The sequence below is a fragment of the Elephas maximus genome, chromosome 25 (genome assembly GCF_024166365.1).
Source record: "Elephas maximus indicus isolate mEleMax1 chromosome 25, mEleMax1 primary haplotype, whole genome shotgun sequence".
Lineage (NCBI taxonomy): Eukaryota > Metazoa > Chordata > Mammalia > Proboscidea > Elephantidae > Elephas > Elephas maximus.
Window position 1 is genome coordinate 44,492,081 of NC_064843.1, and position 17,639 is coordinate 44,509,719.

Below are 17,639 nucleotides of genomic sequence, written 5' to 3' on the forward strand. Positions count from 1 at the left end.
CAATGCAGTTTTCATCAAACATCATGATAAGCCCTGGTGATCATCATATGTCCTTTGAGAAAATCTATCATGATTACCCCTTTGGAATCCCAAAAAACAGTCACCATAACCTTGTAAAGGGGTCTTCCCTCTCTCGGCTCATTTTTCAGATCTTCCCGACCTTTCATAAAATGCTTGATCCATCTAAAAACTTGTTTTATGTGGGGCAGCATTCACATAAACTTGTTGCAAAGCTTCAGTGATTTGGGAAGATGTCCGCTTGAGTTTTGTTAAAAATTTGATATTAGCCCTGACCTCAAAATTGTTTTTTCCCATGGCACAAGAAGTATCCTTTGGCCCCGGGACACCCTTTCAGCTCAGTAATGAAGTCACTCCTGAGGTTCACCCTTCAGCCAAAGATTGGACAGGCTCATAAAACAAAATGAGACTAAAAGGGCACACCAGCCCAGGGGCAAGGACTAGAAGGCCGAAGGGGACAGGAAGGCTGGTAATAGGGAACCCAAGGTTGAGAAGGGAGAGTGTTGACATGTTGTGAGGTTATTAACCAGTGTCATAAAACAATGTGTGTACTAATTGTTTAATGCGAAACTAGTTTGTTCTGTAAACCTTCATCTAAAGCACAATTAAAAAAAAAAAAAAAAGTCACCCTAACAAGACTAAGACAAGTGTATTACTGAGTGCAGCCATCCACTGATGGCAGAGACATGTTTAAACACATTTTGTTTGGAATGAACCTGTGCAGATACGACGGGAATCCTTGTTGCAATACTTTTCGACTTACCCTTGTATACTTTTTCCACCTTAACCCTTAGAAAGATGGCCTAAGTTTCCTCCTCAGGTTTTTGGGTACTGAATAGTTATAAAACATGCAAATTCTGCCAGTTGACAAAACTATTGGAATTAGTTGTATTTAAATGCATATTTATGCATATACACTCAAAAGGTGATGGAAATTGATACTTCTACATAATAGACTCAACAAGTCTTGATAGCAGTAGGCTTAAAAAAAAATTATATGTCTGAAGACTTTACACTAATTACTCACATTTTTGGCTATTACTTTGCAAGTTTTAATCAAGAGTTGGTAGAGATCTTTGAAATCACTTAGTCCAGTTCTCTTGGCTTCAAATGTAATGAAGCTAGGGGTCTACCATAGAACTTCGGGAATCTCCTTCAGCTGGACAATTCAGTTATTAGGGTCAAACCTGGATGTGTGGTTTCCACAGCATGATTTTTGTGGAGTTTAACACGTACACAAAAGATAAATGGGAATCAAAGTTTTTTTTACAGTAGAAATAAATGCTAACATAGAAAATGAAAACATGGCCCTCACAATGTCGTAGAATCACTTAAGTTTGTATGAACTTGAAAAAGTAAAAGTATAGTAAGACATCGGAAACTCAGACACCAATCATTGTTTGATGCAGTTGGGAGAAGAGAAAGGCTTATGCCTCTAACTGGAGCCTCGACGTTCTGTTTTGGCCATTTCTTCCCTCATTAAAAAAAAAAAAAAATTCTGCAAAGTGGGCCTCTTATGTTTCCTAAGAAAGGAGTTCACAGTTCTTTGTCCAGTTAGTCTTAGCTGAAATGCAGCCAACACACTTTAAAAAGAACAGCCTTTTCCTGTTTCATAAATGAAGCACCCAGAAGACAGCGGTTTAAACTGTGAAGCTACAAAGTACTTTATCATCCTGTCCTGAGACGGATGAATAAACTAAGAAGAACTCGGGGAATCTTAACCACAAGGTCTTCCCCCTCCTCCCCAATTTCAGGAATCCACTGGAGTGGGTATCTTGGGTAACACGTTCATTGTGCCTTAGCCAGAGCTGCCCTTGTCTTTGAGGGAACTTCCCTGAAAGGTCTGAGGGTGTCATTTCCCATAGCAGAAGAGGCTGCGTTGTGATTTCTGTTTTATCCGGTCCTACTTCCATGCACAATTCTTTCTGCTGGGTACTGAGGGGCACTAACTGCTGAAAACCCCAAATGAAACACGGCCATGTCTTCGGGGGCAGTGGGAGTGGTCTGGCGTTGACCACGTTTCTGGGAAAAAAGTCTTCAAGAGCAGGAGGCCGTGGTTTTTCTTTGGACTCAGAAACTCGGCGTGGCCAGTTCCGTGTGCCCGACGAGTACTGGTTTCCCGGGGCTTACAGGCCCTCAGAGCCGGCAGGGACGTTTTGACCCTTTGTATCTTCATGTCTGCAGGCAGGCAGCCAGTTCCTTCAGTTCAAGAATTCACGGGGGAGCCCGTTTGAGACATGAGTGGTAATCCGCCACGGGCCACCAACAGCCAGCCTCTGGGCCTGGGGCTAGTTGACAGTCTGCAGCTTCAGCGGGTAGTCAAAGGCCGGGTTTTTGTAGGCCACAAGGTGCGTGTGGTGGCGCTCCGGGTGGGGCGCCCGGGCCCGCCGGTAGAGACAGGCGGCCAGCACCAGGGTGCTGAGGAGCAGCAGGCCGCTGCAGGTGCCCAGCGCCACCGGCACCAGCGACGAGCTGGGCCTGGTGGTGAAGGCGGCGCAGGCGAGTCTCCACGCCGAGGTGCGCGGCCGGCTCAGACCCGCGCGGTTGGCCGCCAGGACGCACACGTGGTAGGTGGTGGCCGGCGCCAGCCCGGACAGGGGGTGCTGCCGCGCCAGGGCGTGGACCTGCCCCACCGCCGCCGGGGCCTCCGCCTGGCCCTCGGGGTGGTAGCGGATCTGGTACTCTTGCACCACGGAGTTGGGGGCACACCAGTGGACGAGCGCTGACGTGTCCGTCACCTGGGACACCCCCTGGAGCTTGGGCGGGTCTGGGACTGTGTCTTCCCCGCTGAGGCCTGGGCATCGGCACCGTAAGCGTTTCTGCAGCTCTGCGCACGGGGTCTGGAGGTGCTTGCAGGGGTGGTAATCACAAGTGATGTCCTGGTGAGATGTCCCCGTCACCTCCTTCGCCTTTCCTTCCTCCTCCTCGTTGTCGTCGTCCAAAAGGACAACGGGGATCCCGCCCTCAGTGGGGGTCGGGTGGGGGGCCTCGGGGGACCCCTGGTTGGGCTGAGGCGGGCTCACTGTGTTTCCAGAAACAGGAAAGGGACCACTTTGTTTGCTGGTGAATGGGGTAGGGACGGCTGAGATGTGAGGCCCCATGTGTTCTCCTCGGTGTTCTGTCCCGGCTGTGCCCACAGCCCTGGGTGGGACGCTGGAGTTGCGGTAACCCCCTGTAGAGATGGTGGTGGAGTGGGCGGCACCTTCCGGGGCACTGTTCTGGGGCCCCGCGGCTGAAGTCGGGGAATTCATGGGAAGGGAGGGGGTCTTGGTGACATTCTGTCGCCCTCCTCCAGGCTGAGAGCGGGGGGTTGTGCTGGGCGGGGGGTTGGGGGCACCCGCGGGAGACGCCAGCATCATGCCCAGGGTTGATGGGGCATGAGTGGGGTGGTCAGAGGAGGGTGGGATTGAAGCAACAAGGGTGATGTTTTGATCTGACTGGCACACACTGGGCAGCCGGGAGAGAGGAAGAGGGGCTGAGAAGATACCACTGGAGTCTGCAGCTGGTGTGCACACAGTGTCTGCTGCCCTAGAAAACAGGCAAACCAGTCAGAAGGCATTTGGATTCAGGGCTGCTTTGGTGCTGGCCTTTTGAGTCCAGAGCCCAGATGTCTCTTCTCACCAAGCCTCCTCAGCATGCTCCTGCCGGGTACATGCCGCATGCCCTAACAGCATCGCCTCAGTGACCCTCACTCTCTTCATCCAACATCACTCCCACTGGGCAGAGAAGGAAACCTAAGCTCAGAAAGCGGAGCTAAATGCTCAAGATCTCATGACCAAATGTCAGAGCCTAAACCTAAGCAGTGTGGCAAGGAGTCCAGATTCTCTAAGTGAGGTTTACCATTTTGTTGTCATCTGTCTCTTTCCTGGCAGTGAATACTAGCCATCGTAGTCATACACATAACATTTACTGAGTGCTTGCCACGTGTTACGGACTGTTCTTAGCACTTGGCATGTATCAGCTAATGTAATCTGCTCTACCCTGTGAGGTAGGTACTATTATTCCCATTTTACAGAGAGGTTAAGTAACTCATCCAAGATCAACAGTAATAAATGGTAGAACCCAGAGATGAAGCCGGGCTTCCTCAACCTCTTCATTAATGCCACTGTGAGACTCCTGACTGCAAAAGGCCTTGTCTTTGGAGGCAAGGTGAAGGGGATAGGGAGGAGCAGGGGAGACTGGGCCCTACTTGACAGCTGGGCTTGGGTGGGAAGCAAGAAAAGACCCCTGTGGGGTGGGGTGGAATAAGCTCCAAGGAGGAGAATAAGTTAATGGGGCTGGTTGGAGGGCTTCTCAGGCCTGGGAGGGTGGGAGGAAGGGTTCCCACCTCCCATTCTTTCCTAGTGGCTACCCTGGCTGTGGCTCCCCACTGCAAAAACTGCTCTTCCAGCCAACAGCCAATGGGATTCTTTGCAGGAGTTCTTTTTCTCCTGTTCCATAAGAGCTCTGTAAACCCCCTGGGCTTGGACTGAATGACCCAGGAGCACGCGGCCAGGCTCAGCCTTGGGAATTCAGTAGGGCCTGGTGGTTTGGAGTACAGCTTTTAGAGGAAGACAGATCCCTCACCTTTTCTGGGACCTGATTACCTCCCCAGTAAAACTCAGGCAGCGATAGCGCCTGCTTTGGCGGAGAGTGCTCACCCAACCCATTTCCTTTTCCTACTGGGCACATGGCTGGACTACTGTTACGGGCTGAATTGTGTCCCTCAAAAGGATATGTTGAAGCCTTACCCCTCTACCTGTGAGTGTGATCTTGTTTGGGGAAATAAGGTCTTTCTTTGAAGACACCAGTTAAGTCATATTGGAGTAGGGTGGGTCCTAGTCCTAATCCCTTCTGAGTGGTTTCTTGTAAGAGGGTGGGATAGACATGAAGGAAAAAGTCCTCCACACAGCGGGAAGACAGTGGGGATCCCTCTACAGGCCAAGGAATGTTAAGAAATGCCTGGTGCTACATAAGTTGAAAGAGACCAGGAAGAATCTTCCTCTAGAGAAGAAGGAAAGAGAGAAAAAGAGCAACAAAGAGAGAGCTCAAGAACATATAGCTCTGCCAAAGCCCTATGAGAAAATTTTCTGTTCTTTGAAACCACCCTCTTTGTGGTAGCTTGTTACAGCACTACTAGGAAACCCAGACAACTACAGTTCCCAGCTTCCCCTGCAGTTAGGTGTGGCCTGTTGACTGACTTTGGGCCAGTGGAATACGAGTGGAAATAATGTGCCCCACTTCCAGACCTGGAGTCCTGGTGGCACACTGGCTAAGAGCTCAGCTGCTGACCAAAAAGTCAGCAGCTCAAATGCACCAGCCACTCCTTGGAAACCCTATGGGGCAGCTTTCCCCTTGTCCTATAGGGTCGCTATGAGTCAGAATCAACTCAGAGGTAACAGGTTTCCAGACCTAGACCATTAAACCCCGCCCCCCCGTGTTTTTTGTTTGTTTCTATTTATGGCACATGACATTGGTTTTTCAGTTATAGTTGTTCTTTGTTTAGTTGCTGTCACGTTTTTTCCGATTCATGACGACCCCTTGTGTGAAGAGTGGAACTGCTCCATAGGGTTTTCAAGGCTGTGACTTTTCAGAGGTGGATCACCAGGCCTGTCTTCTGAGGCACTTCTGGGTGGGTTCCAACTGCCAGTCTTTCAGCCAGTAGTTGCACACTGAACAAGCAACCCATTTATAATACCAACCAACCAACCCATTGCCACTAAGTCAATTCATACTCACAGTGATCCTATAGGACAGAGAAGAACTGCCCCATACGGTTTCCAAGGAGCAGCTGGTGGACTCGAACTGCTGACCCTTTTGGTTAGCAGCCAAGCTCTTAACCACTATGCCACCAGGGGCTCCCCTGGATTACATGGATTTCCATATATTGATATGGATTTCCACTTAAAATAAATACCTTCCATTTAAACAGTAAAAACAAATAAAACCCCTCCCCGATGTGTTCCTCCATGCTCTTGGCCTCTTCTGGCTGGTTGGAATGGAGGCAGAGCCCCCATCACCTGGGTCCCTAAGGGTAACTACATGGGGGAGGGCAGCCCCACCCAGCACTGTCCAACCAGCCCAGCAAGGTTACATGAGCAAGAGGTGAGCAAGAGCACATCAGCTTCTGAAGGCTGACTCTCAACTCCTCAGTTGTCTGCTGTGTAAAGGTGTTACCTCTTCAGGACGATTTTCTTTGCATCCAAGAGGAGCCAGGACAACTCACAGCTACAAGTGAGGGGGTTGCCAAAGAGGTTAATGGACAGGACCTGGGAGGAATCCAACTTCCAAGGAGGGAAGGAACTCAAGTTGCAGCTGAAATACACAAAAAAATCAAACAATCTGGTTAGGCCGCTCTCTTGGTCATCTAGTGCTGCTATTACAGAAATACCACAAGTGGATGGCTTCAACAAACAGAAATTTATTCTCTCACAGTCTAGTAGGCTATAAGTCCAAATTCAGGGTGTCACCTCCAGGGGAAGTCTTTCTCTGACACTTCTGAAGGAAGGTCCTTGTCATCAGTCTTCCCTTGTTCTGGAAGCATCTCAGCCCAGAACCCTCAGGTCCAAAGGATGCACTCTGCTCCCAGTACTGCTTTCTTGGTGGCACTTCTTTCTTTTATATCTCAAAAGAGATTGGCTTAGATACTATCTACCAAGACAAGAACCATTCTCGAAGCCAACTCTTCAGACAGGGATTGGACTGGACTACAAGACAGAAAATGATACTGGTGAAGAACGGCCTTCTTGGATCAAGTAGACACATGAGACTATCTGGGCAGCTCTTGTCTGGAGGGGAGATGAGAAGGCCGAGGGGGACAGAAGCTGGCTGAATGGACACAGAAACACAGGGTGGAGAGAAGGAATGTGCTGTCTCATTACGGGGAGAGCAACTAGGGATATATAGCAAGGTGTACATAAGGTTTTGTACGAAAGACTGACTTGATTTGTAAACTTTCACCTAAAGCACAATAATAATTAAAAAAAAAAAAACACTAATCTTGTAGATCTCATCAATATAACTGCCACTAATCCATTCCATTAACATCATAGTGATAGGATTTACAACACATAGGGAAACCACATCAGATGACAAAATGGTAGACAATCATACAATACTAGGAATCACGACCTAGCCAAGGTGACAGATGTTTTGGGGGGACACAATTCAATCCATGACGATCACCATCATCACCACAACCATGATTACTACCGTCTTCATCATCACCACCACCACCAACATCATCTTTACCATGTTATCACCATCATCACCACCACCATCATCTTCACTGACGCCAGGCATTGAGCTAAGCATCCTCCATGTACTTTCTCCTTTTCCCTCATGACATGCCCTAACGTGAAGTACCATGGTTACACTTCTGTTTTACAGATAAAGAAACTTCACTATGTTTGTATTCCTGGCACTTTGCACAGTTCTTGGGATATGCATTGTATGCTCAACAGCTATTTGTTGAAGGAAGGAAAGAATAAGCAAATGGTTCTGTCTTTGCTTTTGAACAAATCCTTTTGGAAAACTAATTCCATCTTTCATAGCTGCACTGTCTAAGACAGAGATCACCAGACATGCCCCTAGATCTCCCAGGGGTTTTCTAATAATATTACTTTCATCCAACAATATTTACAACACTTATTAATGCTTTCATTACATTACCTCATTGGACCCTGAGAGGCAGGTGGGGTGAGTGTTATATCACTCTTTTGTTGATGGAAAATATGAGGCTTCTAGTGAGTTGGCCAGTACAAAATCTCAGAGCAGAAGTAAGACGGGAAGTTGATGCCATTTCTAATATTTTACACATGGCCATGGTCACAGGAATAGCTGTTATGTAACAGGATGTTTAAAATGGTACTGTTTCAGTCTTAGGCTCAACAGGGACTACAAATGGCTAAGAACCACGCCTGAGGAGCAAGGGACCCACATATCCTAAAGTGAGGCACTAGACCGCCTGTGTAGGACAGACAAGCAAAGAGACTGAGCAATGGGTTATGCTGACCCATCACTCACATCTAAGCCTTATGAGAAGGGGTCAGAAGGTGGAAGAGTCTGGGCAGTGAAGACCGATTTGGAGGAACCCCCAACCACAATGGGTGTGGGGAGAGAGGATGTTTCCCTTAAGCCAAATGAAGCTTCTTTTCCTGGAACTTAAGCCAAATGAGGAAGCAGGCTTCAAGACTATCTCTTGGAAAAATGTTCCTTGGAACTTGGAGTATACAAGGACTTTGTCTGACTCATGTGAGAAATCTAAAGATACGGGGTTGGTTGGATCTGGCAGAGAAAGAAGTGGCTGCATGTGTGAGTGGTGATAGGGCCAAGGTGCCTGTTTCCTGGAGCCCAGGTATGGGTCACGAGGAAAGGAGATAGCCAGGGATCTTCTCCAAAGAGATACCGTCCTTCCTGTTGGAAGTCGGGATGGTGGTTACTCTTGAGAAGGAGAGTGGGTATGGTGATACTTTGGACATTCCCAGGCCAGAGGGCACCAGCCCCAGATCCCAACTGCAAGTGGAACCTTTACTACCTATTCACCTTTCCTCCCTAGACTTCCTCAAACCCTGGAAGGGACTGGACTTGCATAACATGTGAGGAAAGACATGGGTCCAGAAAGAGAGAAGAACTTGATCCCCTTGTCCACTCTTCCCCGCTGCAGTTTTTCCAACCTGGGCTTGTGCACAGGAAAAACTTGACGTGCAGAAGAGTTTGAATTTTAATATTACTCTGGACAGGACTGAGTTGCATGGTTATTAGGCCAGATGGACTATCTGGGACTTGCCCAGGATATCATCCAAAGGGTGAGGAAGAACAGAACCTCAGAGAGGATTCGAAGGAACAGTGGGAGAAAAAATTTAAGGTCTTGTTTGTTCTGTAAAACAGTTAGACATTTTTGACATAGTGCAATGGGCAAAATTCAGTCATGTCTCAGAACACTTACTTCTGGACGAGAAGGGCTTGTAGGCGAGGTGTGTCTTCAAAGAATTGTGTGTGGACAGAGATGAGGGCCGAGGAGTCTTGACAATCCAGCTGCTGTAGGTTGGGGGTCATCTTGAAAACATCCCCCTCCAGGTTCCTCAGCCTGGGCATCCTCCTCAGGTAGAGGGATGTGAGATTTGGCAGGTCTCTGATCCACTCTGACTGAACTGAAACACAGAGGGGAAACCACCCACTACTCAAGGAGGCAAAATCCCAGGAGGGCGGCATGGCATTAAGGAAACAAGAGTGACAAGGTGATTCAGGAAGAAGGTCACGGCTGATCATGGGCACAGTTAACAGTGTTGGGATTTCAGAAGTGTGGGCCATTTCGGCCAGAAGAGCCTTCAGAGATGGCCATTCCTTTCTCTTAACTCCTGCCATTTTACAGATGAGGCAGTCAAGACCAGAGAAGAGACTGATTCGTCCAAGACAACATAGCTGGGAGGGGTTAGAGGCAGGACTCGAACCTAGGACACTTGTCTTCAGATCTGCTGCTAGCCACATCCTCTAGTTAGACTCCACACAAAAATAACCCAGACTTTGCTCTCTGAGGGCTACCAGGTGTAGGGCTAATTTTAGAGAAATGCAAGTAAGGAGTCCCTGGGCAGTGCAACCAGTTAAGTCCTTGGCTGCTAACCAAAAGGTTGGAGGTTCGAGTCCACTCAGAAGTGCCTCAGAAGAAAGGCCTGACAATCTACTTCCCCCAAAAAATCATCCATTGAAAACCCTATGGAGCAGAGTTATACTGTGACACACATGGGGTCACTATGAGTTAGGGTCCACTTGATGCCTTTTTTTTTTTTAAGTAAGGAGAAGAAGGGGAGCAAGGCTGGAGGAGGTCCAGGAGCCTGACTGTGTGGCCCCCTTAATAAATGGAGAGCGTGCCCCTTGCCCTCGGCTTTTCCCAGTGTTCTCTCTTTGTCTGGGGTGGGAATAAGTGCTTACAGACAGACGGAGTGTTAACAAATACAGCTAACTAAAACCAGCCTGGCAAATCAGAGCACCAACACCCAGGAGCAGCGCAGTTCTTACCTTCTCCTATGTCTTGTTTGGGTGGTTCCTTATGATGACAGAAAGAATTCTAGCCAGCTGAGTAGAAAAATTAATGAATTCATCCTCAGAGCATCGGTTGCCTCAGGCTCAGTGCATGATTGGTGCTAAGTTCATCCGTTATCAGCCCCAAAGCGATTCATTCACCCCTCCCTTCTGCACGTACCTATCCGGCTATGCTGGACTGCAGTACAGGAGAGTGGCTAAAATCTGGCCTCTGGACTCAGAATGCCTAGGTTCGAGTTCGGAGGTACCATTAAACTAGGTGTGAGACCTCGGGCCAAGTCACTCCACCTTTCTGGGCCTTCGTTCCCTCAAATTTACAAAACAGAGATAATAGTTTTCACCTTTTAGGACTTCGCGAGTCCCAAGCTCCCGTGTGGCGCTTCCACAAGACCCAGCTTGGCTCAGGAAATCCAGTTGGCCTTATGTTTGAAACCTATTGGCACCGGAATCACCTCGCAAGGAAGAACACGGCCCTGACCCCGAGCTCAAGCCCAGCCCGGGCTCCGCTTTCAGGCCGACTAGAAACCCCGGCCGCCCCAGACTCACCGCGGGTGAGGAATGTGCCGCTGAGGTCCAGGACTTCGAGCGTCTCCAGGGCCCCACCGTCCGCTCCCGTGAACGCCGCCTCCGCGATGGCCTCCTGGCCGTCGCCACCCAACGCGGTGGAGGAGAGGTTGAGGACTCGGAGCGCCGGGAAGCAGGAGAAGGCCTGGGGCTGCAGCGCCCGCAGCGGGTTCCCGGCAAGGTGCAGCGCGCGGAGGCGGCTCGGCGCGGGCCCGGCCTCACAGCGCGGCAGGGCGGCCAGCCGGTTGTAACTGAGGTCCAGCGTCTGCAGGCCCGCCGGCCCGCCGGGGCCCCAGCGCAGCTCGGCGATGCGGTTGTGGCGCAGCGTCAGCACCTGCAGCTGGGGCAGCGCGCCGAGCTCCTGCGCGCTCAGGGCGCTCAGCAGGTTGTGGCTGCCGTCGAGGTTGCGCAGTGTGCGTGGCAGGCAGCCGGGCAGGCGCTCCAGGCTGCGGTTCGCGAGGGTAAAGGTGGCCTCTGCGGCAGGGATCCCCTCGCAGGTGGAGCCTGTGGCGTTACTGCCGCCGCCCTCCCGGGGGCCCTGCTGAATGAGCCGGAAGAGCGGCACCCTCTGCTGGGGAGGCTCTGCCTGGCTCGGGAGCAGCGCCGGCGGCAGCAGCAGCAGCAGCAGCAGCAGGGCCCAGCACATGGCGCGTGGCTGCGGAGAGAACAGCGACGTGGTCCATTAATTCCTGTGGAACAGAAGGGGAAATGGGCCCCCGTCCGGGGAGGGCCTTGACACAGAGCCCACGCCCTGGACGTTCCCTCGAGGGCGGGATGTTCCCCAACATCAGCTGATGTGCCGGGACTCTCCCCTGCCTGCCTTTCATGGGCTCTCTCGTGTGCTCGGCGGCCCCTCCTGCCTTTGGCTAACCCTTCCTTCTCTCCGTCATGCCCTTTCCCGCTTATGGGCCTGTGGTCTAGCATCCAAAGTAAACCTCTTCTGGAATCTCCCTCATTTGTCCAATCTGGGCCTGAACCTCCCAGTAATCCCCAGAGTTTACTTGTCCCCGTCACGTGAGCTTCTGGAAGGAAAGGAATGGGCCCTTTCTCACTGTAAACTCTCCCAGGCCCGCAAAAGCTCCTCCATAAGCATATATTTATAATGAGCCAGTCAACGAGCCTGTCTGGAAGATATGCTGGGGTATAAACATGAGACTGGCAGAAGTGTTTGTCAATTGCAACGAAACCCTAGTTGCCCGTTTTTCCCCTGAGAGCCACCCAGTTGCTGTGAGTCCTGGTTTGCCTGCAACCTGATCTGCAGATCATATTTAAAAATCAGTTCTGGGGTCTCTTTCTTGGGAAGGCCCTCAGGGTTGCCTTCCGGAGAGGAAAGGAGCCCCCAGCCAGCTGTGGGGCTTAGGAATCTGGAATCAAGTGTTTTCTGGCCCCATGTGGGTTCCAATAAAACTGAGGGTCCCCAGGGCCAGCCCAGCCCTGGAGAGATGGCTGAGAGGGGCTAGGTGTGGAGTGTCTGGAGTAGCCAGGATTCCACAGGGCCCATGGGAGATCAGGAAGGGGTAGATCTGGCAGCTGTGAGCTGGTTTGTGGCAGCAAAGCTATTTCCACCCAGGGCCTGGCTTCAGGGTCACTGCACCACATACCCCCATTACAGACGTGTATTCCTGCCACTCCCCCCCCATCTCTGCTGATTACTTAGGAGGCCAGACCCCCTCTCTTTTGTTAATTGGGGGTCAAGGCAGTGATAAGATCCCAGAAACTAAGATCAGGAGTCCAGGCGTCCAGCAGTATGACATACTCACCTGGAAGCTGTCCTCTTGCAGTGTGGCACCTCCAGATGCCCCTTTGCGGTCCTCAATCTTATTTTATAGATTCCAAGAACCCGTGACTCAGCCAGCAGCTCAGCTCTGAATTCCAGAGGAATGCCAAAGAAGCCTGTTTCCCAGCTGCACCTCCTCCCCTCCCCGCCCACTGAGAGGGCCTGGGGTACTTCAGCCTCTGGAGCCCTTTCTTCTCACCAAGACCAGGTAGTCTGTAGCCACCACCCTCATTGCCTATCTCCTTCCTCCCTCTCTGGGGCCTGCCCCTTCCAGGCCTAGCACCTCCTTCCAGCGCTCCCCCATCTTTGCCTCTCCTTGCACCACCTTCCCCAGGCAGAGAAACTGAAGGGAGTCAGCCTCCCCCGCCAAGGTGAGCATAAGGGTTAATATGGGGAGCCCTCAGGCCAAGATAGCACTCTCATCTCTCAGGAATCCAGTCCTACCTGGCAGGTGATTTCTATTTCATGGAATGCTTGGGGGTTGAATGGTGGCCAGGGTGAGGAGGAGCCCTGTCCCCCAAAGGAGGGAAGGCACCCGACCCCATAGGAAGGCTTGCAGAGACTTACAGGCAAAGTGGCCACGGGAAGCAGAGAGGGCCCTCAGAGGAGTCTAGAAGGGAGCTTCTGCTCATCAAACCAGGTCTGAGAGTCCCCGGGAGGCATCTGTTTAGCATCTCCAGAACCAGTGTGGTGACAGTGTGGGTATTTGTCTCTCATAAGAGATGGGAATGAAGAAGACAGAAAGAACACGCCCTCCCCAAAGCCCCAGGCCTCCTTGAAGATGTGGTGATGGTAAAATGAGCTTTGTTGAGAGTGCCAGAGCTTTCTCCCCCAAAATCCTAAGAGCAGAGATGCGTAATCTCGTCTGAGAGCCTTTGATCTGAACCCCACCCCCACTGCCTTTGCCCAACCCCACTGGAAGGTCTGTGAGTCCAGCCAGGGGTTAGTTATCCAGAGCTTTGTGAACACAGACTCTGAGACCAGGACTTCACGTATCTTTCCTCCTGTCAGTCCTTATCTGGCAGTCTTGAGGAACCCCAGGACACCCGTTGGCATGTTGGGTTAATTGGGTAATTGGAATTCCCTGGGGATCTCCTCTGAGGTCCTTCCCATCCAGAATCTCTAAATCCTTATTAGTCTAAGTGCCTAAGGGGTGACTTACTGCTCAGAGGCCTCCAGCTCCTGGCTGGTGTGTCTGGGGCCAGTGTAGGCACCACCCTTGAGGCCTCCACCACCATGTCCTTTTATTTATATTTTTTAACTGAGCACTTACTATGGTCAGCGCCTAACACCATATCCATATCTCATTGAAAACTCACCAGATACAGACTGATTCCCAAGTTACAGAGAAGGAAAGTGAGGCTCCTGGAGGTTGACCAGTAGGCTTCTGGGGTACTTGGTTAGTCTGTCTGACTTGACCACTGCATGATATTGCCTTCTATAAGCCTAAGTGATAAGTGAAAACACCAATCAACACCCCTTCCCACCCTCCCTTCTGTGTCTTGCTAACTACAAGCTTGTTTTGAGCAACATTTTTCAGGAAGTCGCAGCAGGTAGTGGCTCCATCCACTGAACTAGCCCAAGCTACACCTTGAAGCATGCGCAGATTGAAGAGATCATGTCCTTCAACTGACTCCTGGATCCAGTTGTCACCAGAAAGAACGATATTTCTCAGCCCATGATTTCATCCGATTCCATTTTAGAAGTGAGGGGTCTCACTACACACACATCTGACGGAAGATGATTTAATATCCGGACCTCCAAGTATGGGCGTGGGAGGGCTAAGGGTGGAGAGTTCTGGTACCAAACCCAACCCCCGACGCCATTGGAAACAAAAAGCTCCTCAGCCCCCTTAGACGGGGAACACGTGGCCTTATGGTTGCCAGACCCCACGTTGCTCCTTGTCTGCGCAGACAATAAATTTCCACTTTCTGTTTCCCTTGCAATGGGTGGTGTGGCGTCTGTCTTATTCGATCCACCAGTAGGACAGGACAAGAACCCTTATGTAGTTACAAAAGTATTTGACACTGTAATATTTAGATAGACCCAGATCATCCAAGAAGCCAGGAGAGTTGGGAAACTTCCTTTTGTTGTTGAGCAACTCATCCTCAATAGACAGAGGAGACTTCTGGGGTACTATGTGTAAAGGATGAGGAAGACGCCTGGGGAGGTCCTTCAGGGTTAGCACTTCCTGGAGGTCAGAGAAAAATGACTGAGGTGTTTTCCTTAGGATGCTAAGGGGCCATGACAAAGTCCGTGGACCAACAAGTACATTAGGCCCAGTGTATCTTGGACCTGGGCGCACCAAATGCCATGCCACATCCCGCCCTTTCCCCAAGCTCTTTCCTCCGTCCAGGTGCTCTCGCCTTGATCCTCTTGCTCTTCTTCTTAGGTCACACTTTGCACCTATATCTTAGTTTGGGTTCCCTCAAAAGGAGACCCTGAGGTAAGGACTTCAGCGTGGGTAGCTCATTTGGGAGGTGATACCAAGAATGATGGGGGGGGGTAAGGAAATGAGACAGGGAAGGGAAGACAGTGAAGGGTGTGTTAATGAGCAGGTAATTGCTGTGGGCAATGGGGGGTCCATCCTGTGGGGACCCTTTGAGAGATCGTGGAGAGCACACCTTGGAATTGTTCTATCAGGCGGTGGGAAAACAAGAGTGTTTATCCACCAGCTTCTGCTCCTCCTTGATTTGGGGTAGTTCCTGTGGCTTTAACTTTCTGGCACATCTGATTTGCCTTGAGCAAGTCCAGGCAGGGCTAAGGGGTTATGGGTGGCACCCATAGCATCTGTTGTTGCACCCTTCATGATTTAGCCCAAGCAGGCCCTCCATCGCCTACCCCAAGCTGAACTAGATGCCTCCCTTGGTGTTCTCTTCTAGGTGTTCCAGGCTTACTGCATCAGGCGGAATGACATTGACTCTTCCAAAATTAATGACTGAGCTTCCTGAGAACTGTACAGCGTCCTTCATCTTAGCAGCCCCTGTGCCCAGATGGAGCCTGGCACACAGGGGACATGTTGATCAAATGAATGAAAAAAGGCGTGAGGAGTACACGGTGAATCATAATGTCCTCCAAAGTGTCTGGGAGTAGATGGAGCAGGACTCAAAACAGTGAACATTAAATTAAAGTGCCTGAGATTCGCACACAGGCTCTCTAACATCCCAACATTGAGAATGGCTAAGGTGAGGGTTGAGATGGAGTATGGGTGGGGGAAGAGTGGGGGCAGAAGTGGAAGTAGAGAACTGAGTCACAAAGAAGTTTCCAGGCCAGATTCCCCAACACTTTCATAGATCGCTGGGGAGAAGGATCTTGGAAGAAGATCACACAGTTAATGTATTAGTAAAACCATGACCCACAAAAGAAAAAAAAAAAAAAAGCCACTCATTATACACTTGGCTATGCTTGTTTTGGATTTAGATTAAAATCAGAGCCATAGATCCTTGGCCTTAAAGGAACTATAGAACTAGTCTAGTCCCACCCCACCCTGTCCATTTTAGAGGGAGAAAAGTGAGCCCCAGGGAGGGTAACTGGCTTGTCAGAGGTCATGTAAGGATGGGTGACCTAGTTCTCACTCTTCTGCTCTGGGCTCAGGGTTTATTTGCATGGTTGGCCAGGTCACACTTGCCTTGGCATTAGCAGTGTGGGGCCTCTTCCCACAGGTCTGGCTAAGTAAACGCACCTGGGGAGAGTCAGGCACCAGGCAGCATTTCTATGAGTTCTGACCCCTGCTTTCCCCATCCCTCCCGCCAGGACTCCACGAATAAATACCCACAATAGAGGATGCCCCCAAGACCCAGAATCAGTGCCTTCCAAGGGGTCCTGTCGAGCTCTATTCCCAGCCCTGGCAGCCTGGGATGGCAGGGGGGGTCTGGTACAGGTGACGAGTGACAGCTGGGCCAGCTGCTTCTGCCCTCCAGAGGCCAGCTGGCTCTGCTGAGGGGTTCCTACTCCTTCCAAATGCTGGAGTCGGAATGTACAGGCTTAAAGGGTTCATTCTTCTCTGACACCACGCGATAAGCCAGAGGAATGGAAGGGCAGTTGTGGGAGGAGACGGTACCAGGTTGTAAAGTCTCCAGAAGGGGCCAGCTCCCACAGCAGGGTATGTAGAAGAGAGGTTTTCAAGTGGCCACGTTATCTGAGTGGGTTCTGCCTGTGAGGAAGTGACCTTGAGGAAATAAAATAGGAATGGTTTGAGTCTCATATCTATTTTCTTATTGGATTCACTCACTAGCACTAAGATTTCAGCATTTGTAGACTGTTTACAATTAAAAAAAATTTTTTTTTCAGGTCCTTTAAAAATTTGTGGTGGAAGAGAAAAGACTCAGACATATGGCTCTAGGAAGCGGGGCAAGACAGTAGACAGGCTGATTTTATAAACCTCATTCTGGAATTTACTGTAGCCAGAGGCAGCACGCTAGAGTGAAACAAAACCAAACCAGTTGCCATCGAGTGGTGCCCTGTGTGTTGCGGAGTAGAACTGCCCCATAGGGTTTTTATGGCTATGGTCTTTTAAAGTAGGTCACCAGGCCTTTCTTCCGAGGTACCTCTGGGTAGATTTGAACAGCTAACCTTTTGGTTAGTAGTTGAGTGCTTAACCATTTGTGCCACACAGGGACTCCATATTAGAGTGAAAAGGACCTTAAACTGAAACACAGGATACCTGGGTTCTCACACCAACACTACTGCCATCTTACTGGGTGCAATGTCTGTGTTCTTCACCTTCTTTCTGTCTCATGTTTTGCACCTGATTTAGCAATTCAGCATCTCCTGAGAACATGGCAGTGTAGGAGCCAGGTGTTCAGTACATAAAATGAAGACTCAGAGATGAACAAAACAGGGACCCTGACCTCAAAAGGAAATAAACAGGGAAGGAGAGTGGAAAGAGTCACCCAAGAAGACTTGCTTCATTTGAACAGAGACCTGAAGATGAGATGGAGCTCTCACGCAATGGGCCAGGGGAATAATGTTCCAGGGAACAGCATGTGCAAAGACTCAGAGGCAAAAAAGATCCTCCTGTGTTTGAATAAAAAAAAAAAAAAGCAGAGGGTGTGACTGGAGGCTAGTGAGTGAGGGGAGGGGAAGGCAGGGACTGTATCATTCCAGTGAAGTATGCATTAAAAGGTCACTCTGGTTGCTGTGTAGATTGTAGGCAAGAGCAAAGCTAGAGAGTTAAGGGGGCGTTGAAAGTGTCCAGGTAGGAAGTGGTAATGCTGCCTTGAGAGTGATGACACTGAAGCTGGAGACAAGTAAGCATATT

General features: G+C 50.3%; 1 protein-coding gene across 1 annotated transcript; it reads right to left on the bottom strand.

Moving 5' to 3' along the window:
• Positions 1-979: 979 nt before the first annotated feature.
• LRRN4 (leucine rich repeat neuronal 4) lies at positions 980-11,352 on the bottom strand. Its single transcript, XM_049868800.1, has 4 exons — positions 10,585-11,352; positions 8,945-9,149; positions 6,175-6,312; positions 980-3,546 (listed from the first exon to the last, which is right to left on the bottom strand). The coding sequence occupies exons 1-4, from the start codon at positions 11,246-11,248 to the stop codon at positions 2,307-2,309; spliced, it is 2,247 nt and encodes a 748-aa protein (XP_049724757.1). The 5' UTR covers positions 11,249-11,352; the 3' UTR covers positions 980-2,306.
• Positions 11,353-17,639: the final 6,287 nt, after the last annotated feature.